The sequence below is a fragment of the Pectinophora gossypiella genome, chromosome 3 (assembly GCF_024362695.1).
Source record: "Pectinophora gossypiella chromosome 3, ilPecGoss1.1, whole genome shotgun sequence".
Taxonomy (NCBI): domain Eukaryota; kingdom Metazoa; phylum Arthropoda; class Insecta; order Lepidoptera; family Gelechiidae; genus Pectinophora; species Pectinophora gossypiella.
In genome coordinates this window covers 11739472-11767424 of record NC_065406.1, presented here as the reverse complement: position 1 = coordinate 11767424, position 27953 = coordinate 11739472, and the positions used below count along the sequence as shown (strand labels likewise).

At 37.9% G+C, this 27953-nt stretch overlaps 1 protein-coding gene and 1 long non-coding RNA gene across 5 annotated transcripts; one reads left to right on the top strand and one right to left on the bottom strand.

The window, feature by feature from the left end:
- Window positions 1-639: 639 nt before the first annotated feature.
- On the bottom strand, window positions 640-6681 carry LOC126381924 (uncharacterized). The gene is made up of 4 exons (XR_007569000.1): window positions 6524-6681; window positions 6267-6311; window positions 5790-5819; window positions 640-1542 (listed from the first exon to the last, which is right to left on the bottom strand). It is a non-coding gene; the product is annotated as an uncharacterized LOC126381924 (long non-coding RNA).
- LOC126381918 (choline-phosphate cytidylyltransferase B-like) lies at window positions 1381-27909 on the top strand. 4 transcript variants are annotated; one of them, XM_050031489.1, is made up of 8 exons: window positions 1381-1548; window positions 13294-13516; window positions 17680-17777; window positions 20677-20839; window positions 24057-24226; window positions 24982-25208; window positions 25483-25547; window positions 27641-27909. In XM_050031489.1, the coding sequence occupies exons 1-8, from the start codon at window positions 1381-1383 to the stop codon at window positions 27751-27753; spliced, it is 1227 nt and encodes a 408-aa protein (XP_049887446.1). In that variant the 3' UTR covers window positions 27754-27909. The 4 variants fall into 4 exon arrangements, with proteins under 4 accessions (XP_049887446.1, XP_049887448.1, XP_049887449.1 ...); XM_050031491.1 differs by having other exon boundaries at window positions 25483-25555; XM_050031492.1 differs by lacking the exon at window positions 1381-1548 and adding an exon at window positions 6694-7181 and having other exon boundaries at window positions 25483-25555.
- Window positions 27910-27953: the final 44 nt, after the last annotated feature.

The following is a 27953-nucleotide window of genomic DNA, read 5'->3' as shown; positions in this document are numbered from 1 at the left end:
GCAAAAACGTCTGGTTCTCTTTATTTTTCTGACATGTCTGTATGTAATCGATTCCCTTGCTCTATCAGTTTAAAATAGAGGTAGGCAGTATGGTCTTACGATCTTAGCCTGTCCCTTAATTTTTTTTTTTTTTTTTTGGTTTGGTTTTCCCCGAAGGGTAAGGCAAAGGGAACTATGCCCATACAGCCATGTCTGACGTATTTTTTTTCTTGATGATTAATGAAATGATGAAAGGTGATGATGATGAAACCTAAGCCCCCACCCTCGGAGTAGACTCCTACTCCGAACCCCAAACGAATTAACTCAAAAGTCCGCATAAACTTTTGAGTTATGAAGCGGCTTCCTGACACGAAGCGAAAATAGGCAGATACACTTTGTTTATTGAATACTCCAATATAATAACACTCGCGAATGTCTTCCGACTAACTTAATGCGATCATTAACCACAAAACACCACTTCGTATTAATTATTTAGATCATTCAATGAAGAAAGCAACTGTCCCGTTCCCGCCTCCCGCCAAAAAGCCCCTGTCCCTTAAATGGGTAAAAGAAAAAAAAATAGAGGTGAGCGATTTCATGTCTACATAATCTGAGACATAATCAAATAAATACGGATAATCGATGAAAAAATACTAATTAATTTGTTTGTTCTTACTAATTTGTGTTACATACAACTTACAATACTAATTTGTGTCCATATTCATTGCCATAAAATTCGTTCAGAAAATGTATTTCACGCTCTTTCACTCGCTATTTTTATATATGTTTCTGCCATTACATTTGAATAATTATGCCCCCGAGCAATGAGAAAATAGGTAAAAATCACGTTAAATCTGGATAGTACCATCTATATTATTTTTGGGGAACGTAGCCTGGAAAGTCCCTCGTTACTAATGGCATTAATCGAAATTTATCGAAACACCTTTATAATCGAATGAATCCAGTAGTATATCTCATAATCGCCAACCTCTAGTTTAAAAAAGAAGTTGTCAAACTTGTCAATTTAATCGAATCAAATGTGCTATTTCGTCATTTTATCACGGCCGAAACAAACATTTAAATTTTTAAATAAATATTGCACTATACAGATAGTTACAATATCAATTAATTTCCTTCCGACAATCTGTTTTATAAAAGAATAATATATTAAAATAGTTATACACTGTCAAGTGTATGAAGGTCTGTACTTGAATTGTACGTGATGACCTGTTTCTAATCACGATACGGTTGAGTAATAGGAATCTCCGCGACGTCATCATTTTCTGGACCTATCGTTAAGATTGGACAATTGACAGGGAGGAGGGATATTTAGTAGCGAAGCGTTGTGTGTCGTAGTCGGGGGGAAGTTACCGAAGCGCGTCGCCGGCGTGCCATGTGATAATGTCTCGCAAGAGGCTTCGGCAGACCAGTGAGGAAATGAATGCCGCGTTGGAGGCGGGCGGTGGCGAGGGTCTGAATGGCAGCGACGCCAGCGACACGAGCGTCGCAAGCGTCGCCAGCATCGCCAGCGCCGCGGGCACCAGCGCGCAGCTGCCGCAATGCCTGCCGGTAAGTACCACACCACTAACATGCCTTACTAATAACAATCATACCCATAATAAGTTAAGTAGTTCTTAAAGAAACCTTGCAACTGCAATGTTTAATCAGTATGCAACACTGATATAGGTTATGTTTTGATTCTATTATATCCATCTGTTCTTTGAATATGCACTTCAACAACATTGCTGATGTAAGTAAGTAGCTGCACCAATTAAAAGGTGGGAAGATGACCTATCACAGGGATGGAGCAGGTCAACAATGCAATAAGGAGAAGGCCTATGTCCTAGGACAGCCCAATACAAGATATCAACTCAGAATCGTGGAAAAGTTTACGTTACAATGTCATTAACATAACTGTATATAGATATAGAGAAGATTAACAAAATTAAAAAGTTGGTGAATAGAGGATATTTTTATTTAATAATTAGCTGCACTGAATCAACTGTTTCATTGTTCAAACTTTCTGGTTTATGAGTAACATACATCTGAATCATAAAAAAATGTTTTAACAGGTTTATTTATGTTATGCTTCATTCATCGGAAATTTTCTGACATAAAATAAATTCATTTCATTTTCATTAATTCAGCATGCTGTGTGCAGTACAAAATCAAAAGCTAGTAGAAAAAAAAACATTGTTATCATTCATAGAATAGTACCTATAATGTTAATAGTTTTGTTCTGGATTTGAATTTTCTATTTATATTTTCAACCCCAAGACCTTGTAAAATGTTTTGTACTATCTTAGTTATTATCAGCATTTTGAGTATCTACTTTAATTTGAAAATGCTATCAGATATCAAGTCTCCTAAACATTTCTAGATTTCCTTGAAATTAATATCTGATATAAGAAATAAGGTTAAGTAAAAATATTTGATATGATAACATAATGTGAATATGGCATGGGTAAATATGATTCCTCCTCCTCCCTTGTGTGAATTTTGATATCTACTCAAATGATCTACCTCATCAAGCCGGACATCTACTAAATATTATTATAAAGTAGCAAACTTGTACATGGGTAGGTGGTATTATGAATGATTGCTACCATGTTTTATACTACCAGACGAACACAAAAATATGTTTTAGCAAACCTACTAATACACAAAATATATTAGTGGTTCATTATAGGATCTTAAGTAATTACATGAACTTTCAAAAGATTTGTAATATTATGTCTTTAATTTCTTTTTTGTATGTTTATGTTAAGGTTATATAAGTATGAAAGAATGATAATACCTTCCGCCCTCTACTATGTAGTATATATGTGTGCTATAAGAATTGGATTACCTATAATACCTTTCCAGCAATGATTGGCTGGAAGTGAGGTCATTGTGCTAGTTGCATTGTCTTATAATAGGATTGCAGTAAAGACTTCGGCACACCAAAAGCAGGGCAGGAGCAGTTACAATACACACGCGTTCAGGAGTCACATTTCATTTCCGTGCAATATTCTCCCCACAATGTTGTGTTTCTGTAATATTTGTCTTTGAAATCATATAAGAGTAAGAAAGCCTATCTGAGAGCCTTCAAGGCTAGAGTGAATAGGCGTTTGCTAGGCCTGATCCACCTTATTATTATTTATTTAAGCGTGACCACATCGTCACTTACCATCAGGTAAGATTGTGGTCAAATGCGAGCACATATTATTTAAAAAAAAATATAAAAAAAAATTTACGCATTATTTCGATGTTTTTTTCGTGTAAAACCTGGCGCACCCAACTGCAGTGCTATACAGTTTTTAACGTAACGCACTTTAAGTTTATTGTATTACAACTTAAACTGGGCTGCTTCAGACCTGCTTTTAGTGTGCCAAAGCCTTTCATCCTGTTACTTGCAACTTGACGTTTCTTACTCTTACAACGCATTTGTCGTGCTACCTGTGTTATTGTAACTCTGTTTACTAATAAAATACTAATTTATTTTCTACGAAATGAATAAGTAAACATGTTTTCCCATGTGTTGCCAGAATAGACGCAGGCGGGATGTAGAATGGCACTTTTCTTCCTCTAGATGTTTTAAGAGGTCTGTAGTTACATTCATGGTAAAGATAGTATGAGCTTGTATTCGCCCGCGAAGCGTGAGATTATGAAAAACTGTGAAGTAAAGGCCTTCAACAGGCTGAAATGGAGCACGTTTTTTCGACAACACGCGTAATGTTGAGTGGGTATGAAAACGAAAGCCAAGTAATCAATACCGCGGGCCGGGTGCCAACTATGTCCGTGGCGTGATCGCTGACCACGCGACCCGAGACGTGTACTGCCTACTGACTAGCGTAGATGCTCGCAGACCTCATATGACTAAACGAGGCTCCTTGAGACTCTAGCATCAAAATGTAACGAACGATATCTATGAGACTGAAGTCCTTTCAGTACATTACATCATCAATCTTTCTGAAATATATCAAGCTTGTCACACTAAAGAAATACCAGCATGACATAAAGTGGAAAAAAAAGATTTGAAAATCTTTGAAAAAAAAAAAATTCGAATAAATTGCGAGTTTTTACCTATAAAATAGTGTATGAAGCTAGTAATACATTTTCATAATCCACTGTTTATACATTTGTAGCTATAGCATAGGTAGGTATATGCTCGAACTCTCACATGCCGGTGCCAGGCGCTATCGATCGACTTATAGGTGAAAATGAACTTGTTCGCGTTCGTCATTTCATTAATGAGACCGCCATGCGCCAGCCCCATTAGCCACCACATGCTGTTTATAGTGTTTTGTACAAATTAACTTTATTTTAAACCCTTTACATTAGGAAAACTCAGTAAATTACTGTGCTTAATAGGTCTGAATCATAAACGTAAACGACAATCATCAACGCTAATAGAATTGCATCTGACGATATGACTCATTTAGACCCGAATCGTCACTGGTCATATTGGACCTTAACTCAGTGCGCTTGACACGGTATCTTAAATACCTAGTTCCCGCGTTTCCGAAATTCATGTTATCTATTAGGTGCTCCCCTGAGTGATCGAGTGGGTGATTCTGCTATCTTATCTGACGATTACTAATTACAACATTCGCAGATACCGCGTGCGTATTATATAGGTACAGTTATTTCGGGCGAGTTGCGCCTACAATATCAGTAGCGCAGTGGTACCTATTCTGTTTATTGGCAACACCGCACATCTCGTCCACAATCCACTCGGATCTGGCGCCACATATCGGTTAGTGGGCCGGTCGTTGCCTTCATTCTGTCACACACTCATTAGTTAGAAACCGTAGACTACAGGGAATTCCTATTCTTATAAATACCTATTACTATTAAAAACATATTTTGTGTTACGTGCAGGTTTTTATTACCAGGCAAACGTCATCCATCACGCTTCTTTTCGATTTAAGTCTTAATCTATTAGGTATCATAAAACGCAATGAAATCTGATTGTTATTTGATAACCTACATTTCAACAGTTATTTGCAAGTGAAATACGTATTGCACTGCCTCAAATCGATGTAGGTGTTAAGAACGATGTAGCGAAATCTACAATAGATACCTATCTTATCACTTGTAATAAATGTGCTGATCACGTGTGATGTAAATACGCGTAAGCAACAAAAAAGAAAATAAAGTCGATTTCCAGCAATAAAACTCTGGGAATGAAGGATGATCAAAGATATAATTCCTGGCACATTGCCAATATGACAACTTGTCCAGATAGATAGACGGATGAACTCTATCATTCTGCATGAACACTAGTTTTCAACAACAACACGATTATGAAAGGTGAAAGAATGTGGATGTTATAACCAACGTCTTACGTGGTACAGTCATTATTGTTCCTGCAAGTTATCTTACTCACTCAGATCTGCCTGTAAAATAGTTATTAGATGTTAACACAGACAATATTTGTGTTTTCAAATTGATGGACAGATAAGATAACACTACAAGTATTACGTTTGACTGCTTGCATCCGCGAAATATTATATAAGTCTACGTAAAATGGTTCCTATTTTAAAGCTTAATTATGTAATTGTTTAAATACATTAGCCGTGTCGGCTTCCAATAACCGATAAGTACCGTACAAGTAGTAAGATGATTAATCTGTGGTAATTTAAATACCAGTTCGAGCGTCATCACTGGCGTCATAATCATAAGACATCAGCAAAGAAACAAATATTGTGATAATGTGGACAATTATTCATAACGGCCTATGCAAATACACATAAATGTTAATCAACGCTATCGTTAATACTATTATTATATTAATTATATCAGTTTTAAATAATAAATGGACTTACTTGTTTAGTTCTGGACTTGAAATGACATCTCTGTGAATTAAAACATGCTACTGATTCACGATGGCTACAAGTGCTTTAACCGTAATTAAGTTATTTATTACATTATCTCTTAGTCACTATGTACTCCATTCCACTTGTCACATGTTGTGATAAGGCTGGTAATATGTTTTTAATACTTTTATCGAAATCGTACGATGTTGTGTCAATACAGCGTAATCAATTTGATGTGCGGTGATTTGGCAACATGGCAGCAGCACTACTTGATACATGTTGCAGTATCCGGATATAAGGATTAAATGTTAGGTCCAAAGTAACTTTTTAAGCTGCGGCTACATGCAGGCTTGTTTCGTGACAGGTGATCAAACCAGGTGGTTGTGTTAGACCAGTTTGACAGTGTCATAAACGACGTGATCAGCACAGGAAGTTTATTCTAGTCCACTGCTCGACATCATACATTAGGACTCTCCCAAGACTCACCACTGAACCCGATCTCTGGGTCTTCCCATCCAGTTACTCAGCCACCTGGCGAAGAGCAAACTCCATCTAAATAGGGGCTTCGTTAATTTCTGTGTGGATATCATGTCTTTGCCAATAATATCATTGGTTTTAACAAGGCAGATTATCTGTCGCCTGCATCTGATCATAACGTCTGTTTTTGTTTTCTAAAAAATAGATAGTATGAAATATTACGTAGTGTTGCATTTATATATCGTGTGTAAGTCTTATATACTTACCGGCCGGACGAACAAGAGTCCGAGTGCGCCACGCCGGTCGCCGGCGGCCGACGATCGGGCAGTCGGGCGCGCTCCCCTCGGGGCGGCTCGTGGCGCGTCGCGTGTCAGACAAGCCTCCACGTCGACGTCGCGCCACCGCTTCGCTCCCCTCGCCTCACCCGCCGGCCCCCTCCTCGGTACATTCCTCGCACCGATTCCTCCTCCGTTTATATTGGTTTAATTCAGTCGCGATCCTCTCTTCGCAGAGCACGCACGTTGTTGCACTCGTCAATAAAAACAACGATTTCTACTGCTCATACTGGTTTCTTTCCCTCCAAACAGACCAGTTACATTTGTGAAAAAATAATCTATGACATTAATTGTCAAAAATCGTGAAAAAAAAAACAGTTTAGAAAAATTCTAGTTATATATTTTGAAATATTTTTTATTTATAAGGATGCGAAGAACAGTATAGCTTTTAAATAATAATTGACAATTTAAAGAAGTGTTAGTTTATATTGGTCGGAAGTAGTCGAAGTGTATGTCGATGATGTCAGCGCTGACGGTGACCACGACGCTCACCAACGGGCACGGTCACCTCAAGTTGGAAGCCAATGGCCTCAATGGATACAGGAAGAATGGATACACTAAACCGGAACCCACACCCGTAGAATTACCCGTAAGTCATTTGACGTTATATCATTGATTTCTAAATAGTAAACATACGTACTGGAAGTGAACGCCGGCTTGCAAAAACTTGCGAAGTGGAATTCCAAATAAATTAGGATAACAATAAGTGCAAATTCGCTTTCAAGGATAACACATAAGCTTCACTCTTAAACAATCAATAAGAAGGCGGAATGAACGAAACGTTTGAGATCCCAAAATCCCTTGCGTTTTCCATATTGTCGAGTGTTAATATAGGCGTGTTTGTAGTTGAATTAGAAAATGCTGAACACCTGACAGCTATGCAAACAACATTCTCTACGCTGCGGACATGAGTGAAAGTACTTCTACCCACATGAGGTACGATTTTTAACACTTGGAAAGTCTCTTAGAAATGCTCATTAATTTGATAAACTTCTTTAGTAACACTTGAACGCAAATTAATGTAGATAGATGACTAACTGTAAAGTCTAACCGTTATATGCACTGCACGATTCAAGCTATGAATAAAAAGATAAATATCTTTATGTCCAGACTACTTTCGTGTACAATGCCTAGGTAATTATGACCTCGGCAGAAATTGTAAAGCAGCAACAGATGAAGTAGATACCTAATTCGTGAACACGATCATTACGGCAATATATAAAGGCATAAACAATCCTGTGTGAGGTTAAGGGGACTAGTGGAGGAGCTGTCTCACGTGTGCCGCATCATTATCGACCGTGGCCCGCCGAAGACGACTCAATCCAAACCAGCTGGTGCCAGCCTGGCACGCATGTATTCAGTGTACACAGCATATATAATTTGACGCACGCCACCGTTGTCGTCACAAAAACAAACAGTTTCATAAAACAAATATTGTCATTTATCATGAAAACTGTGAAACAAGTTTGCAGTTTATAGCCGCAGTCAATTCATAAAATATCTCACATGATATGAAGCAATAGCATCCTTGAAACAGTGATCTGAAACAACAATGACTGACAGGCTTGACATGAAGACATTCTCTTCTATATGTTGCAGCAAGAGGTTTGGTTTAAAGGCAGTCAGTGGGTGTAGCGACAGACAGCAATCTGATCCTTCGAGATTATTCAGCGCGTACGTACGCCGACGCCGGTGAACCTTGCAATTCATTTTGCGGGTCTCATTAGCATTAACATTAAGTCAGTCTGACGCTGACGTTAAATTCAGCCGCCAACCGAGCCGGTTCCGTCCAGGTGTTAAGATTACGTATAAATCTTACCTGACCACAATAAAAAGAGAATGAGTTCAAGTACAATCGATTATCAATACTATTATCCGGAAGTGAAGGGCGAAATTGTTGTGCTGACACATATTTCGCCATTGAAGTAGTTATTAAGGTGTGCAGTGGAGAGTGAAGGTTCTGCTTTTATGTCTCCACGCCAAACTGTCTGCATTTTATCGATCAACTTTAAAATGGCGTGATGGTGTGTTATGGCACATTCATATGATATTCTGTCAGCAAATATGGTGGTTTATTAATTGCTAGCCGGGCGGCGCCGCACGGCGCCGCGGCCCGTTGTTTCCACGCGCCTATCGCGTGATCGGCCAGAGAGGTTACATTTTTTTGCTGATTAACTGACGTCTACAGTGAAGACAATAATAATAACAACTTGGTTTTTATTTTATTAATTAACTAAAACATTCGGCAGTTTTCTTGAAGGTTGTAAAATATCCAACGGAATTAATTTTCCAATTAGGCTTTTTGTACTAAATGTTTTCACCAAATTATCTACATAATTATTTGTAATTAGTACTTTTTACTATCGGCTATCTACTTTTACTGTATTGCCTTAGAAATCATCCGATTAACTGATTAGTGAATAGTGACTACCCAATGACGGCAAGCGTTCAATCGTCACAATGTCCATAGTTGCTGCATGTATAACTAGGTTGAGTAACAGAAAAATATAGCTCTGTTAGGATGTTTACCATTCAACTTGCTAAGTTTTTGCTTTACAAATATGAGTACAATGTTGTGCTCTACATACGTCCTAGTTTGGTCGACGTATATTCTATAAAGGATTATATCTTTATAAGGCTGCCTTATAATCCCTTATAAAAGGAATAATGACTTCGCGAAGGAGTTTGAATAATCCAAATCTCATTGTATATGAGAATAATAGATCATCTGATAGAATGGTGGCCTAAAATTAGAGTTGCAAGCCATTACCTAATCGCCAAAATGTTCGTGGATCAGAAGTAGTTTTACATTAAAGGTTTTCTCCCGAGTACATTACTTGTAGTTTCTATCGATCCACTTTTATTCCGTGTTCTGACGCACGCGTGGCCTACGAATAGGTAATTGCATCATAAAAAAGTAGAACACTGATAATTCATTTCCCAGAAGTTTAGTTATTGTTTGTTGCTCTAAGAACATAATGGCAACTCGTGGTCGACTTGGCCCCTACGATTACGGGTTATCGTTTTTATCTGTTTGTTACTATGAGTATGCCAAAACCAGTGTTTGAACAATGCCTAAGTCGGACTACATCCGCTCGTATTACTAAATTCTGTCACAGCTGACGTTGTGAACAAGGATCTTCGTTAGATAACACTCCATTAACATTTACGTACGACGTCCCTTTTCTAACGTTTGTGAGTCAAAACTTCATTGAGTCACCACTCTGACGTTTTTGAGAAGACTATTGAGTTTGTACGCTTGCTTATCAGTATAACATTTGGATTTTCCTGTTAAATCAATTTTTACGTGTTTACCGAAAGCTTTAGATACCCTACATGGAAATGCGTCATCTTGTCACCTGTGCGTCTTAGCCCATGCTAACGCACTGTCCATCTGACTCTTTCAGCTAAACCTTTTACACTACAGATGTAATGAATACTTTTCTTCGTCATGTAGGAAAACAAAAGGCAATATAACAGTTATTGCTTCTTTTAAGTGCCTTATCGCATTTTCATTTATACGATATGTGGGCAGCAATAAACTGCCGTGAAAGATTGTTTTCTCGGCATCGTGGACCGTACGCGAGCATGGAAAATGGCGCCACTGCACAGGTTAAATTTTTCACTTAATTGTTTCCGGGTGACTTTTTTACCTACCTGCGAGGAACATGAAACAAAACAAGAAAAAAATTGGAGGTCGACACGAATCATACATAGTGTTTAATTTTTTCATCCTTCTTCAATTTAAACATCATTCGAGAACTGTAAGACATTGTTTGTTTACGTCTAGCGGAAACCTTTCCGTTGCGAATTAGCGGCGGATTATTCCATTCATTTGATAGATTGTATGCAGGTTGTTATGAAATAAATTATATCAATTTTATTGCTAGTAAGTTCTTAATTACGCGCTTAAATATCTTCGAAGTATTTCCGAATCACATATCTTTAACAATCTATGCTTCGTATAAGGATGGTGCTGTTGTCAGTGGTCCTTGATCTTTACGCTCTTGAATTATTGCTTATTACCTCTTTCTCATGTGAAGACATAAAATTATGCACAGCCGTCGTATTCGTTATTATCGCGACCCCTGCAAGGTCGACGCTTGCTTGTCCGCAGATTTTTCATGCAGCAATTGAAATTATTTACAGCTTATAAATTCATAAAGGACAATCCGCATCCTTGTATAAATGAATATAATTTCAACGGTTTTATCATTGTGCATCTGGTGTGTGCATCTGTATTATCATATCAGGCCTCTGTGTCATACTTACAATGTATGGTTCATCTATAAACAAAAAGTATATTTTATAGATAATAATACCTAAATAAAATGAATAAACCCAAATAAAATGAGGTTAATTTTATTCTAGAGAACTATTTTAACTATAAGTATAACTACAGACAGCTAACGGAAGAGAATAATTTTAACACGTAAACCTAATTTTTATGGAAAGTTTTGACTGCAATACGTAATTATTGCCTTAAATTCTTTATAGTTTAGCTAGATTTATATGATTACGTTATACCTAGTGCGCTGTAAGACAAATACTTTATCGCACGTTACTGATGTGGTGACGCTAGGTGATTCACAATACGGTTCAGTTAGTTCAGTAGGAACATATTGGCGATTCATTCACGAATAGGATCCGTGTGTGCGACCCGGACGCTCGATAGTGTGCCCGGCGACGACGCCTGCGCCGCTACGTCACACATCACGCCACCTCATTATCATAAAAGCACCAGCCCTGAACCTTGACCCGCCACACGATTACAAATCCAAACCTGTCACAGTTCAACGTTCTTAAAATAGACACATCTGCATAGTAATTAAACGATGAAAGGAAACCTCCCCTTCGAGTTTCCGCGTTTGGCGAACGGATTCAAAGCGCAGTAAATGGCTTTTCTTTTTTTAGTAGATATGCCGTACCAAGGCTATAAACATTATAAATATACGGTCTGTTTGTAGATTTCTAAAGGTTAGAGAACTTGCATACTATTCCATAATCTTCATTGCTTTCTATTGTATGGCGCTCGTGAATTGAAAATAGGACAAGAGGTATTGTGTGGCATCAATGGTCATTGGCGATTGTGTAAATAGCAGTTTTAATGCCGTCACGGCAAAAAATTCCACCTTTGCACCCAAATCGACTGGATTCTCGTATGACGAAGGTAAAAATTGATGTCATTGTATGACGTTTATAAAGGTTGCATTTTGTAAGTGGAATGTGGACGCACGTTTCATTTGCTGACTACGTAAACAATCGCACTGGATACGTTACCTTGTCTCTGTTTACGTCACGTCATGAGGCCGCAGCGAATGTTGCAAAAAACCGCATATTTGCGCGCTCCTATTTCTGAACCACTATCAAATCACGACTTATGAAACTTACAAGTAAGACACAATCACGTGTGTTACAATGCTCGCCGGCAGCTATTCAGAGGCCTCATCTCGTTATCTGAGAAATGTTAATTAATGCTATCTATAAATACACGTTGGATTCTCGTAAAACAAATACTATTTGGCTACGTGGGCAATCATTATGGCACGTGAGACGCAGGAGATTCTCATAGTTCAACAGTGTGGACATGAAATGCCGATAAATCCTCGTGACTTTCGTATAATTCATATCACTTGTTGAACTATAACCTTTATTGTACTGTATTATCAACTCTACATTCATTACATTTATCATTCCATTTCCAATGAATTTTCCTATTATTTTTAAATTAAGACACTCAAGTAACAATAATGGACGGTGATGACGATAAGTTCGCCATATTAAGCATAACAATGTGTTGTATCATGGAGCGCGTATTGCTCTAAATAGAAGCTGACGCCAGTAGGAAACCCGGCGATTAGTACCGCGTTTTTGAAGGACATGAGCACTTGAACGAATCACCACAATGTCGAAATCTATAGCTGTATCGCTATACTGTCTTCAGTCCGGTAGATCAACGACTTTAAATCTAAAATTGGACTTTTCGAAAATTCCGACAGTCATGAAAAATAATTATGAAATGTAAAAACAACATCATGTAAATATAGATTTGTAATGTCAGAAATAATAATAGGAATAAACTTCCCCTTTTAAACATAGAAATTATGTTAAGGGGAAGGAAACCGCTATAAGCTAGAAATAATTCATCGTCATTCATCGTCTTGTACAAAGCCGCATTTGGTTTGGCCTACATGATGCACGTAACTTATATCTACCAAATACCAACATAGTTCTAGCTCTCACTAGAGGCAGGAGAACTTTCCCTTTACAAAAGGGAAAAGACCCGGGAATTTCTTAGACAGGAACAGTTTTTTTTCTTCTGTCGCGTAGGCTACTTGCTTCAGATTACCCCTGCGTGAACAAGTTAAATCTATTCCAAGTCGATAAGTTTAGGAATTTAAGTCCGTATGCGAACAAACAAATGATGATTCGATTTGATTTGATTTGTTAGATCACAACCTAAATGTACTTTTTTACTAATCCTCACAACATGTATTATGAGACTTTCCTCCTCACAACCCACACGATAGAAGAAGATTAGACTTTTATGAAGTAATGACTTATGACAGACGTCGATATCCGAGTGCGTGGTGAGGAAGCTCGCTTTGTGGAATAAACATAATTCCTTGCTGAATAAATCAGCATGTATATACTGTGTTTTAAATAAAATAAATGTAAGACATGTATTTCCATTGTTCCAGTCGCTATGCACAGCGGCGCCATTCAGCGGCGACGCGACAGCGATAGCGGAGCGCGAGCGCGTATGCTACGGTCGGATATCGCGCGCAGCCGCGCTGGCGGGGTCGGCGGGCCGCAAGGTGCGCGTGTACTCGGACGGCATCTACGACATGTTCCACCAGGGACACGCGCGGCAACTAATGCAGGCCAAGACTGTCTTCCCTAATGTTTACCTTATAGTCGGAGGTTAGTATTAGTGCCTACTGTATACCTTGATTTTCATAATATGATTTACTGCATATATGTCTCGTCGAATAGCATTCAGTACTTGACAGAATAATGGGATAGTACATTCAATGTGCTACCGTTAATCCACACTAAGAGCAAGTGTTTGCTTAAGTTAAGCTACTCAACGTACTTTCCCCCAGTAGGTTTAGGCGAGGCGCCGTGTGTAGGGGCATCCCTCTAGCTTCAAATCTAATCGATTAGCGGGAATTTATTGAATCCAATTTTGTTGTGCAAAGCATTACTATGACTACGAATGCTAGGTAGGATACATAAAAATGCAATATAAGTAGTAGATGGAAATAAACTTAGTCAAATGGATACAGATACTTTTTATGAAACGCCAAAATGAAAATTTTCTTTAAAGTTTCTTTGTATCGAAATACTGTCCTGTGATGTGATGTGATGTCATCAATAAAAGCGGCATACTCATTGTTACTTAATTCATAAATAAAATTCGAAAATAAGTCGAAAAGTAAAAAATTAATTTTTGATTATATCAGACTCGCTTCTATTAATTTATAATTTATCTTTGACCCAGTCAAAAACCCTATTGAGTTACAGAAGCAATTGTTGTACCAACAGCCATTACAAGTGCATAAGTTCATTAGATTAGTGTGACCTAGCACTTAGCGTAAAGATAAGGGTGTATAACACCCGCCTGGTACGAATAATGTTAATTAGGGCAGGAAGTCACAATAACACGTCGTTGACCATAATAATAATTTATCAAGTTTCCGCATTTCTCTGTTTTTAAATACCTACGCTGTCATACGCGCGAAGTCTAAGGCCTGCGACCAACAGGTTAATTGACTAAATTGTGTTAAGGTGGATGTGTGTGACGTAAAAGTCCCACTATCCGTTACCCTTGGACATTGTTCTTTCGAGTTCATAATGGTAATTATGGGCAGTATAACTAGCGTAAATTAATTTTGATTGTAATTTTGCACGAAGTACTTCCCGTGTCGTATGTCAGGACGTCACCAGACAATATCTTATTATATTAAACATGTTTGTAGTAGAAACACGTACTCTGAATGCCAACGTGGTCTTATATGCACGATTTATCTAAGTTCAGGGAGGAAAAAGTTCAGGGTAAATACATCCATATTTTGTAACTTTGACATCATCGTCGGTGTCGGTGCAGTCAATCTGTCCTAAGATTCGCAAACAATAGTTAGGTATATGCAATAAACAAATTGTCTACTTATTATTTTTGAAATGTGTTAATTCAGCCCTTTCATTTGGTACCAAACACGGTATAGGACCTTGAATTTATTTTAACTTCGTTAGTTTGTCTTCTAGAGCGCGCCACAATGCAATTACTGCGCCACATAGCCTATAACGCTCCTAGTGAGACCCCATTTGTTAAAATCTGATAAAATGGTTTAGAAGTACATACATACATACATAACGACATAGCGGTGAAAGACATAACCCTCCTGTTTTCTTCGCCGTGATTGGTAAAAAATTTAAAGATAACAATGTTTAACCGGCATTCATTTCCAACTTACGTAAATAGTAAACAGTCAGTAATGTAAAATATTACTGAAGAGAGGAATTAGCAAAGGAAGGAAAGAAATGTTATCTAACCTGAGTGATTTACCTAGACCTGATAACATTAATGACATTGTATGTTACGTACCGTAAAGGTATTGAAAGTTTGATAGTAAATTTGATCATAAACGTAGGTAAATTATATGATAAAGTATGGATTTATTGATTGGAATGTCTAGAATCGGAAGGTTGACGAATGGGCAATTTGGCGGGAGAGACGTAATATGTATTGGCATCTGACTGGACTACTTTTATACGATTTCTAACAGTGATTTACATATTTGATGATTAAATAAAACAAAAACAAGTGTACATTCAGCCTAATTCTGCCTGCTTAGGTACCTCAGCCATAGAAAAAGAATAATATTACATATAGAACGGTAATTCTTCGCTCCCCTCCAGCGGCTGTGCTAGGTTTACCTCATCTCCACCCGTCTTACTTTAGTCTTCAATACGGGCGTCAGACGTCACACACACAGATGCGCGTCTACAATAACGTCGATGTGTAGTGTCTGTGTAAAACGAGGTGTTTTGTATGAAGTGTCCGGGATATGTCTCTGCGTGACAATCTTGTCTGCTTGCCTAGTTGTAATTATTCTGTCTTTAGAAGAGGCACTCATAGTCAACAGAGCAGTGGGCTGTGGTAGGCAATTAAGCTAATGTCTAGCCTACTTAGAGATTACATCATCAGACACGAAGTGAGTGTCAAAACGCTAGCTTTAAACACCTCATCAAGTATATAGCTACTATAATTGTCCTGTTGTAGCCAGACTAATCTATTTAACAACAAAATTGGTAAACAACGCAATCGCTAAATACGGTCTAATCTATTATAGATAGACCTATCTAAATGATTAGACGTACGTAAATTTGCAGTAAAATTATTGGTTAACAGGCGTCGTATGATTTTAATTCATATTATCGATTATCTATCACGTGTTGTCTCACATAGTATCTATATATCTATACAGCTAAGAAGCAATTAAGTTTCAATATTAACACACGTTTTGATTGAGATAACCCTTATAGATGTTTTGATACTTCTGTGGCTTTATAATTAGGATCAAGGATGAAGTCATGATCAGTCATCTCAATAGTCATTGCTCTACTTTGTAACAAGTTTGTTGAAATGTTTTTTTAAGGAAAATACCTAGCATTCCTACTTGATAAGAAGTGACTATTGAGTTGGAACTACCTAAACAAACCTCGAGTGCACAAATAAATAAGACGTAAGTACCTACGGAACTAAACAATCGAAACGAATTAAAAAAACATAAAATCGGTATAAATACTAACCTAGAAATACAGTCGGTAGCTAGTAGCGTGACGACCTTTACCCCAGATTGTGATGAATCATACCTGTTTGAATGAACTAGACCTTTGTACGTTCCAAAAGCTTTATCTATGTTTGTTATCGAATCTTCCGGGTTTTGCGGGAGGATAAACCAAATAAATGTCTTACTCATTGCCCCCGATATCAAGCTTTCCACACAGACGCAGTACCGCGGGCGTTGCATGAGTTGGTATGATAGCGCACGGCTTCTTCTTTCGAGTAGATGAGATGTATTAGCGCACGTGTAATTTCTGAGAAGACGTACGCATCCAAACTAGAAAATATTCTCGGCCCGAAACCTACCCCGTTCCGCCTCTGTATCCATCCAAAAAAACTTCTTACCATGCAATCTAAACGCGTACATTATCTGTACCTAATAGTGGGATTTATAAGGTGATCACGTAAAATCTTACTTCATGACACGCATCAGTATTTAAAAACCAATTTTATATATCTACATAAAACCTTGTTCATTATTAGTATTGTACGGAGACAGAGGCATAAGTTAGGTATAGGTATCCATCACAAAATACCTCGCAGATAACTCATGGTATTTATACCTTATGAATAAATAAATAAGTATTAATTATGCATTGTAGTCTTCAGTTGGCAACCGTCGGGTACAATTAAAATAATATATCAGTTATGTTAAATAGTTTGTGATCTCATGATTGACTTCTAGTCATGCACTCTACGACATGCAACTTCATGCAAGGTGTGATGAGTTGCAATCCGCTATTTTGTTTATTGAACCTATTAATTCAGAGCTTGGAATGTAGGAGCGCGAAAAAAAAATACCGAAATAATAATTCCCTTAACCGAGGTAGTCGTGGGTAATATAAATGGTAGGGACCAAGAGCCCCTCAATCTTACTGCGATCTGTCCCGACTAACAAACAAGAAAGGCGAATTTTTTACCCGTAAAGTTTGACAAGGGATCCCTACTTTATTGTTACATCAGTATTATCTGCAGTTATATGCCGTTCCTAGGAATGCCCCCAAAGTGGAAATATTCCCGTTGTAAAAACCCTTTACTGTTTTTCTTTTTTAAATTATTAATTCCCGTAGTCTGGTCTTATCTGTCTAAAGGTTACTTAAATAAGGTCTTTTTACAAAAGTTTTGCGCCTTTTTACTGCCGGCCACCTTCCCAAAGTGTACATTCCATTCCCATTCCCGGGAACGGCACATCACTGATTATGTGACGTTTATTTACCGCTTTTTATTTATTTTCCAGTATGCAACGACGATCTCACACACAGCCGCAAGGGGCGCACAGTTATGACAGAAGACGAGCGATACGAGGCCGTCCGCCATTGCAGATATGTAGATGAGGTATGTAACAACAATAATAACTAGTTTAAACATAAAACATGCGGCGCATACCTCACACAAGTTATGTGACGTGGTTCCCGTGACTGGACCTAGGCGGGCGTTAGGAAATAATGAGTAGGTACGACAGTAAATTGTACATTTACAGTCAAGTGGTTTTGAATGTTCTAGAGGTATGCTGGGTGACAAGCCATGAACCATTTCATTTAAATTTTAAATGGTAATTTATTGGCAAGTTTGTCTACAATTAGGGCTTAATGATAGAGCATTCTCTAAGCGAGTTAGCGAGCGTGTTTTATTAGATATTTGATTTAATTACTTTCTTTGATAACATGATCGTCAAACACAAGCGAAAATCTTACAATACGAGGCTTAATTCAAAAAAACATTTTTCAAAGTTAGGTATGGTTTTCATACTCATAAAGATTTTATCTTTCGTAAGCATGGTAACTTTAAGTATGTACTTTAAACCAAGATGTTAATGTAGTGATAACTTTTAATAATATACAATTACGGATTTACACGGTATATCCTTGCCCAGTGGTGTCAAGCGTGACCAAAAACGGAAAATACAAATTACAAACATGAAGAAAACACAGGACATTCCTCTTTCGAAGTCTCTTAAAAATTATAGGGCTTGGGTATGGGATGATAAGGATTAGGTAGAGAGACACATCACGTCATAATGTAAACCTTCAAAATATGAATAGCATAGGGCTGTGACACACCCCGGACACTTCATACAAACAACCTCGTTTTACACAGACACTATACATTGAGGTTATCGTACGCGCATCTGTGTGTGTGACATCTGATGCCATACGATACAAGTCTTAACTACCGAGGTATGTTCGACGGGGTGTGATGTAAACCTAGCTCAGACGCTGGTGGGGAGCAGAGAGTTGCCGTTCTATACGTAGTACATATTATTCCTTATTCTATGGCTGTGATCACAATAGATCTTACAGGTCGCAGGATGAGTCGCAGTGGTAAAGTGCATGAAATAAGAACTGCATAGCTTCCCGCTTCAAAAAACCTTCGAAATACATAAGTATACATAACAAACTATTGAGGTCAACAGAAAGCAAGTTCACATCCATCGCGATCTTTAGAAACTTATGTTACCAAAAACATTTTGTTATGAACTTATTTAGGCAATCCAAATGTACCGCGTCCTACCTATAATATTCAGTTAACTTTTACTGCAGCCTAAAATAACCGGCCGAGAATATCACAGACTGGCGTGTTGATATTTAGATAGTTCAGCTGGGCTCTGAAAGTAACTCCAAGAATAACTTAAAGGCCGAGTATTCGAGCCCCGAAATATTGTTGGAAAAGTCACGTGGAACGACACGCAATTGACATTCAATTGTATTGTTTTACAAAAGTTACTGTTTTAGTTTGGTAAATTTTTGAATCTGTATTTCAGTACTCACAAGTAGGTTAATGATTTACGCCTTTCATGGAAGCTAAAAGGAATGAACGTTATTGGAAACTGATTATTTTAGTTAGTTGAGTTTATGTACTTCTTATTCATAAGATTTATGCCCGTAATCACTACTGCGGTAAACAAAACCACAAGTCACATTGGAGTGTCTTTAAGAGAATGCTTAATTTAAGAGAATAATAGCCTACGTACAGGGTGTCTCGCAACATTCATTTTATTTTAGTTGTACGAACGTTATTCAATTATATTTCCATTTACCTTTGTCCTTTGCAATAAGTTAAACGAACTTATAATATATGCTGTGTCCGTCCGTCCTTCGAGATGTATGTAGATTAGGTCCTGCATAAATACTTATTATTTATTGCCCTTCAATTAACATAACATAACAAATACTTTATTGCACAAACAGGAATTACAAAACAAAAGAGAAATAGAAAGAGGCGGCGGCGTAGGCGGCCTACACATACATTTAAAAACAAAATATTTCGAAAGCTCTTCCACACCACAATGGAGTATGCTCCGTACCCCTCTTATAAAAGGAGACCTGTATCGAACAATAAGACGCATATATATAACATAAACAGCTTATTTACATCCCACTGCTGGACACAGGCCTAGACGCATATACTATAGGCTTTTTATGTTATGCATTTTAAATGCTTAAAATGCAAAAAGTAGGTCTCGGTTATTTAACGCACGTATGTAGTGCAAGCTAGCTAGGCTGAGATGACAGCTCTTGAGTGAAGTGGAGGCTCTTAAACTGTCCGATAAGCCGCATTGGAACAGCATTGCGGAAAAAAAGTTATAAAGTATTGTTTTTTACTAGTATTTAAGAGAGGCTGAAAATAGCGCCGGTCACTGAGAAATTGAGGAGCTACAGTTTAGCATGGTATGGGCATGTGATGATGGTGTGGTGTGGTGTGAATGATTTGTGTGTGAAAGGTGAGAGTAGTGGGGTATGAAAAAGGCCTTATTGCTATTTGACATTTGTTTGCATTTTTATATGAGCAAATGTCAAATTGCAATAGTGCTTTTTTAGATGAATTGCTTCGATCTGGCCTTTTTAAACCCCCGAGATGACGAGTGACAGATGGTGAGAGGATGGAAGAGGAATACAAGTTGTTCCGGCCCCACTTAGAGCGGGAAAAGGACGGAATGATGATGTTTTTCACTATAGTAAAATATAATTAGTATACATCCTCCGTCGGTCTCCGTGGTCCAGTGTTTGAGTGTTGGGCTCACGATCCGGAGGTCCCGGGTACGAATCCCGGTGGGGACGTATCCCAAAAATCAGTTTGTGAGCGATGGTTGGTTAGGAAATTGCAGCTGGGTTCCGGTTACTACTTACTGTTGTAAGTAGTCGTTACATGAATCATGTCAGGGGCGTTTGGCGTCTCAATAATAACACACCACACGATGGAAGAAGATTACATAACAATGTCGTTGATTGTGCAGGTAGTGAAAGACGCGCCGTGGGAGTACGATGAGGAGTTCCTGGAGAAGCACAAGATTGACTTCGTGGCGCACGACGACATCCCGTACACCACCGAGGACTGCGAGGACACCTACGCCATGATCAAGGCCAAAGACATGTTCGTCGCCACGCAGAGGACGGAAGGTACTTTTACTTTACAAATACGAATATATACTTCATTGCACCAAAAATAGGAAACAGTCACTAAGGCAATTTACTATATATTTTTTATGTATAGAAAGAAAGATGCATTTATTATTGTAGGACGCCACACAGTACAATATAAAAATTACATAGACACACATAACATCAGCATAAAACTAACAAACAGACTGAACATAAAAAGTAATAAAATAATAAAGAATAGAAATACTCGGTAATGAATACTATCTAATGTAAAGGCATTAAAATATAAGGGGTTAATAAAAGTGGTTAAAATGTCACATCGAAGCAATTCATCTAAAAAAAGTAATATTGCTACCTATTTGACATTTGTGTGCATTGCAAACTTACTTTTATATGCGCTAATGTCAAATTGCAATATTGCTTTTTTAGATGAATTGCTTCGATGTAGCCTTTTTGACCCCCCTGATCATCTGTGAATGTGTCCCCACAGGTGATGCCCAGGGGTGATTTACTGTTGATGTTACATATGGGCAACGTGTTATGAACTCCAATTTTATGTGTGAACAAAAGGCCTACCCAGTTATCTTCTTCTGTGTCTTTGTATTGTGATTTGTTAGTTTGGTGCTTTCACCAAGTCGCCAACCTGGCACAAGGTTCGCCAGTCTGTAAAAAATGTTTTTTTACCGCACATACTGGAGGTATATTCGTTTACTTACTCAAGCTCGGGCTCCATAGTCTTTCAAACCACAAGCCAAAACTTCTCTCAAACGGGGAAAACCCTGGTAGATCCTCAGGTACCGGACTTGCACTTCTAAGTCATTTATTTATATTGAGTACAATTTATAATCTCAAATTAGAACAATTACAACAGTTGGCTTTCGACTGTGTTGGTCTAATAAAGCAGAGTGAAAAGCGGGTATAGTTTATCATACGACGACTATAGGTACCTCTGACTACCCTACTTGGGAATGTAGTCGTGATCTTATAACATTGATTATTTAAATCAGGGTCTATTTCACGATACGGAAATCAATAGTCCCATAGCGTAGGTGGAGGAGAAAGTTCGTTTGTTATCGATTCCATCGCGCTCAGACTTAGGTCACCTTGGCACCTCAATTTCGTTATCTCTTAGGTATTCGGCTTATCTCACGTAACCTTAACTTTATGTCTCTGAAACGAGTCACATTACCCGTCAATACAGTGTAGCTTCAACTTGTTAGTTTATATTCGAATACAAAAGAATAATTTTAAAATTCTTTTGTTTCAAATTCAACATGAAGCGTTACAAGTGTTACGACATGACTTATGAGTTATGAATCAGCGCTTACCTAATAATGTTTGAAGGAAAAGATTGCTTATTTAACACATATCATTGAAATACCGCGGTTACTAAAAACGTTTCTCGGGGAAAACAAAATTATTTCCCATTTTCCTCTTGCGGCTTTTCTGTCTATTAACAGGATAAGCTATTTATGAGCTCCCTAATAGAACCGCCTAATATGGCTAGTTTGTCAAGGCTTACAACATTCGAATGTAGTCATGGTATATGGCTCTAGTGACACTAATAATGGTAGAAACTAAATGTGTTACGCGGTGAATGCGCGCCATAATTAGTTCCCAGTATGCGATATTGTGCGCGTTTCATTAGTAGAACATTGCTAGCTAACGTTGTGAAATCAAACGTAATGATTTAGACGGCGGGACTACTGGTATATCTATCAGTTGCTATGTCTATTTCCTGTGAGATAGATAAATTATAAAACGCTAATCTAGAGATACAAGCCTGTCTCAGATGATCTAAAATCAATCTCACTTTTCTTTTTGACTTATTTTCAATTTTTTAAACACAGTGAGTTCAATGGTTGACCACTTGAATGATGTCGTCTTTATTGGTGACATACCATACAAATTCAATAGAAATCTTTCGTTTTAACGTTTCGATAAGGGTGCAAAATAGCTTATTGATTCACTCACTTGTTCTCGTTATGAATAAATATAAGGAAGCGAATCAAAATCAAAAGATTTTCATAAAATAAATAAAGAAATAATAAAAGAAGCCAAAGTTCTCAGTCATTAAATCATTACTGTAGTAGTTTTGTTGTAAGCAATTATGAGAATTTAACATCGCTTTACGAGTAATTTTAAAATAACAATTTACAGCTAAGCTAAACAGTGGAAGATTCCCAGTTGTGAATGTTTATAATAAGGATTTAAAACGTTAGCAATGTAACGAGCAAACATTATACTTCTCGTAAACGATATGTTTAGAAATTTTCATATACAATGTTTTACTAGATTATAATGAATTCTATAAATATAAGTCATCGTTAAGACAACTCGCAACCCTCCTGTTATCGTTTTAAGATACTACGTACAAGTAGAACGGTAACTCTTATGCGGAGCTGGAGTTATTTAAATGAAATTGCACATAAAAGTTAAATTTGGACTGTATTTAATAATATTATAGTTACCATGTTGAGTGAGTAAGCAGAGTTTAAGTAAAGAGTGTTAAAATCGCCATCTTGTGGTCAAATTAAAAAACTTAAATCTAGTGTTGCCACATTATTTTATGTGAGGATTCGAACAACTCTCTCGCCCTCTCCGCGAATCTCAACCCTTCTGAGTCTACTTCAGTCATAGAATAAGAAATAATACTACGCTTCAGTCTTAAATGGCCATAAATCGCTAAGGAGTAAGGGCGAGAGCGTACGGACTGTATCTCGCTCGCAATTACGCGTTAGGTTAGGTAAGAATGATAGGCAATCTTTTTGGAAAGGACGATTGCGACCTCTCTTTGTGTAATTTTTCTAAACTGGGCTCCAGCTAGAGTAGGCAATGACATTTTGCTTACCTAGAGCAGTTCCGCCATTCATTACTCAATACATTTTTGTTAATAACTTCGGTCTCTATTTATATTTAATACAGAATAAACGATTTCTAATCCCTCTTTGACTTTGCCTACAACACATTGATCTGTTCGCGGGTTGGAGGGTCAGACAGGCAGTCGCTTCTGTAAAAAACCTGACCTATCAAATCTTCAGGTTAGCTAAGCGGACCCTGTGAAAACGGGTTAATGCTAGGGAGATGATAACATTGATCTGTATCACCCACATCATACGGATAGTCATATACATTAGTACTCATCAAAAGTGGCTGCATGTTGTCGTGACGAGCGCGAGTGTATTGTAAGTTATGTGTTATTTGTGTAATAACGCAATGCGTGTTGTTGTTGCAGGCGTGTCAACGTCTGACATAGTGGCGCGGATAGTGCGCGACTACGACATCTACGTGCGGCGGAACCTGGCGCGCGGGTACTCGGCCAAGGAGCTCAACGTATCCTTCCTTAACGAGAAGAAGTTCCGGTTGCAGAACAAAATGGACGAGCTCAAGGACAAAGGCAAGAAGGTGCGTATTTGTAGTTTAACAGAAAGCGCGTTGGTTGGCGTCTGGCGTTGTTCTAACAGAAAGCTGGGTGAGGTGTGGGTTCTTAGTTCATCTTGCGATTTATGTACCTTTGACTACCCTATTTGGATATATAGTCGTGAGCTATATCATATGTTATGTTATTCGTAATTTAGTAACGTAAATTCACTCCCACTCCATTCTTCTCTTCTATCGTGTGGGTTGTGAGGTGGATAACCAACCTCGGCAAACCTGGTGGTGTCCTGGTATTCACTCCATTGTAGTACCAATAAAGATTGTAGGTGTTATAAGATGATCGAACACAGATTTCGTATTTTATTCAATACTTACTACTTAATATGTAAGTATTTACTTAAATATAAAGGAGTTCACATTATCTTAATTCCATTGACACTTACAACTAGAAAAATATTTGTCCCACAAAGCTATTTGTTTCCAAGAGAATAAAAAGTAATGAGAGACCTCATTCCCAATTTTCATTCATTTCAAGGATTTTACGATATAAAAGACGACCTTCATCTACTTATTACAAAAATCTGTTGTATTAGCTATAGCTAAACAAACTGGTTTTTGCCTACTTATAATTGATCAGAAATTATATTTTAAATTTGGTTATAAGGAGTGTTGCCAGTTGAGCAAAATAGAGCACTCCATTCTTTTATATTTCGCCTATATGGCTCCCCATTATAAGCAGTTCCCAAAGCAAAACTCACATAAAATTCCCCTATTCGTTACAGGTAATGACAAACATAGGTGAGAAGCGAGTGGACATTCTAACCAAGTGGGAGGAGAAGTCCCGGGAGTTGATCGACGCGTTCTTACTCCTATTCGGCCCCGACGGGCGCCTGTCCAGCATATGGAACGAGTCCAAGGGCCGGCTCATGCAGGCGCTGTCGCAGCCGCCGTCGCCGCGCGCCAGCCCGCCGCCCAGCGAGAACGGAGACTCACATTCACCTACTCATAGGTATGTTCTTAATACAAATTAACGTCATAAGGTTTCTAGTACGTATTTTTAGAACACGTATTAAAAATGGCTACAAGTTGTTTTAATCTCTGAGACGATTCAATAATGACCATTTTCATAAATATAAAAAATCAATGGGAGCTTTGAGAAGTCTTATTTCATTTTTCACTTCAATCCTCTTCTCGACGATGTTGCAAATAAAATAAATAATTTCACGTATTTTAAGTCAAATATGTGATGATTTCATTATAACATTTCACATTTTTGTCAACAGAGGATCGGCGTCGCCGCCGCCGCCCAAGTCGCGGCGATACGAAACGCTATGGGAGCCCCAAGCAGGTAACTGGGTAATTATGCACTGCTTGTATTTTGTTGAGCACACCGCCTTACTCACACCGCACCTCACATTCTTAATTAATATTTTCTTTGCACTTGCACTCTAGCTCTTACTTATTTGATTTTATTGTATATGGATATTAATTTGTTGTTAGTAATGGAAACTAGAAACATTTCTTATGGTAATGTGTTTTTTGTTTGCACAATTTTAGTGTGTTCCTATGGTTCACGAATGACACAACTATTGATTAAATTACTAACAAATGATAATGATTAAGTTGTTGTAAACTTGGTTATGTGATAACGGTGTGCGTCAAGCTAGCGGCCTCAAAAAAAAAATGGGCACGAAAAAATAATTTGACCATACCAAAAAATAGTACTCTTATTGAAAAAAATAGTACCTGTTGTAAAAAAATTAGTACCATCACGGTTCTGGATTTATAGCCATGTTTTATTGCACTTGCTAGCTTGACGGTGAGCGAAATTTGGCGAGAGTTAACGACAAGGTCTTTCGCTTTGATTTAAACGCCAAAAAATAGTACCGAAATAGTACTCACCCCCTGCAAAATACCGAAATGAGTACTTCAACGGTTCCAAAGTTATAAAGGCAGTTCTTTGATCCCGCTAGCTTGACGTTTTGAAAATACCTATTATCTAGGGAACGCTTGCATACTTCAGTTTGTAACTAATGTCAATAAACTCGTATGAAATAGTACTCCCTACCATCATAATTTGGACCTGATTCTCTTTGTAGAAATATGTCAAAAAGTCATTATAACCTATGTCATACATTTATCAAGACAGGTACAGTCGCGAACAAAATTATAACACATGCTCAAGAAGAATGTTGTCAGATTTTAGTATTTTTTCCCCATTTTTGGGTAAAAATTGGTGAAGTGCCAGGGTTGTCAGATGAAAGTAATATCATTGTTGAAACTCTTTGAGTTATTCTACAAATACTGCAAATTGTTTATTAACAAACACTTCGATCCGTAACAAATTGAACATGAAGGTATAAATTATAAAATAAAACATGATGTATTAAAATCACAGATTGTTTTCAATAAGAACTAGACCCATGCAGCCATTTTTTATTAAAATTATTGCATATGGGTGTATGCAATAGCAATTTTTTGTAATAGCAACACTCTGAAGTGCAAAGAAATGGTAGGGTAGACCTCCAAAATGGCAATACTGGCGATGGCAATACTTACGAATAAATTGTGAGGTTATGTAATTGTCTACGTGACTGTATCAACAACAAATGTATGGCATAGGTTATGATGATTTTTTAACATATTTCTACAAAGAGAATCGGATCAAAATTATGATGGTAGGAAGTACTATTTCATACGAGTTTATTGACATTAGTTACATACTGAAGTATGCAAGCGTTCCCCAGATAATAGGTATTTTCAAAACGTCAAGCTAGCGGGATCAAAGAACTGCCTTTATAACTTTGGAACCGTTGAAGTACTCATTTCGGTATTTTGCAGGGGGTGAGTACTATTTCGGTACTATTTTTTGGCGTTTAAATCAAAGCGAAAGACCTTGTCGTTAACTCTCGCCAAATTTCGCTCACCGTCAAGCTAGCAAGTGCAATAAAACATGGCTATAAATCCAGAACCGTGATGGTACTAATTTTTTTACAACAGGTACTATTTTTTTCAATAAGAGTACTATTTTTTGGTATGGTCAAATTATTTTTTCGTGCCCATTTTTTTTTGAGGCCGCTAGCTTGACGCACACTGATAACGCCCGTATGACGTTGATAAAAAAAAGCATCCGTGTCACTGCGCTGAAATTGTGACTAAAACAATTTAAACAACAGTTTTAATGAAAAATGTACTTCAAAGCTAGTGTTGCTGATAACATTGCATGGATTTGAATTACTGTACAGAAAAGCATTTATCATGCCCATGATCCAAAACCCTTACTGCATTTGGCAGGGGGAACTAACATCAATAGTTGCAATCTTTTGAGCTTTGTACAAATGTAGTAAGTTCTGTCTTAGTTCATGCATGGTTTTTGATTCAGAACCACATTGGAACTAGTTACTTATAGATGCTTACCGTGTACTGTTTGTTGTCTCACAGATGCATCGGGCTCTGAACGTGCTGGGGACGAGGAAGCGTCCTCACAGCGCCAGCTGACCGACGACGGCTCGGACAGCGACGACGACTACCAGGACACCAGCCCCTACCTCTAGGCCCCGGCGGGGCGCGTCGCCGCCTGCGACGTGCTCCATCGCGCCACGTCCGACCTCAGCATCGAGGACCGCCCCGCCGCCGTCGCCGGCCGCGCCACACATATATCTTGTTGATATGTTAAATTATTGTAGAATATATGTATGTTACACCTTAAATTTTTGTATGTATGCTGTCTGAGTACAATTGAGTGAATGTATTT

What these genes read in the sequence shown, in the direction of transcription:
- LOC126381918 (XM_050031489.1), top strand. Translation starts at nt 1,381, where the DNA reads ATGTCTCGCAAGAGGCTTCGGCAGACCAGTGAGGAAATGAATGCCGCG. An exon ending in CGCCACGCAGAGGACGGAAG is followed by an intron (nt 20,840 to 24,056) that starts GTACTTTTACTT and finishes TTGTTGTTGCAG; the next exon opens with GCGTGTCAACGTCTGACATA. An exon ending in TCACATTCACCTACTCATAG is followed by an intron (nt 25,209 to 25,482) that starts GTATGTTCTTAA and finishes TTTTGTCAACAG; the next exon opens with AGGATCGGCGTCGCCGCCGC.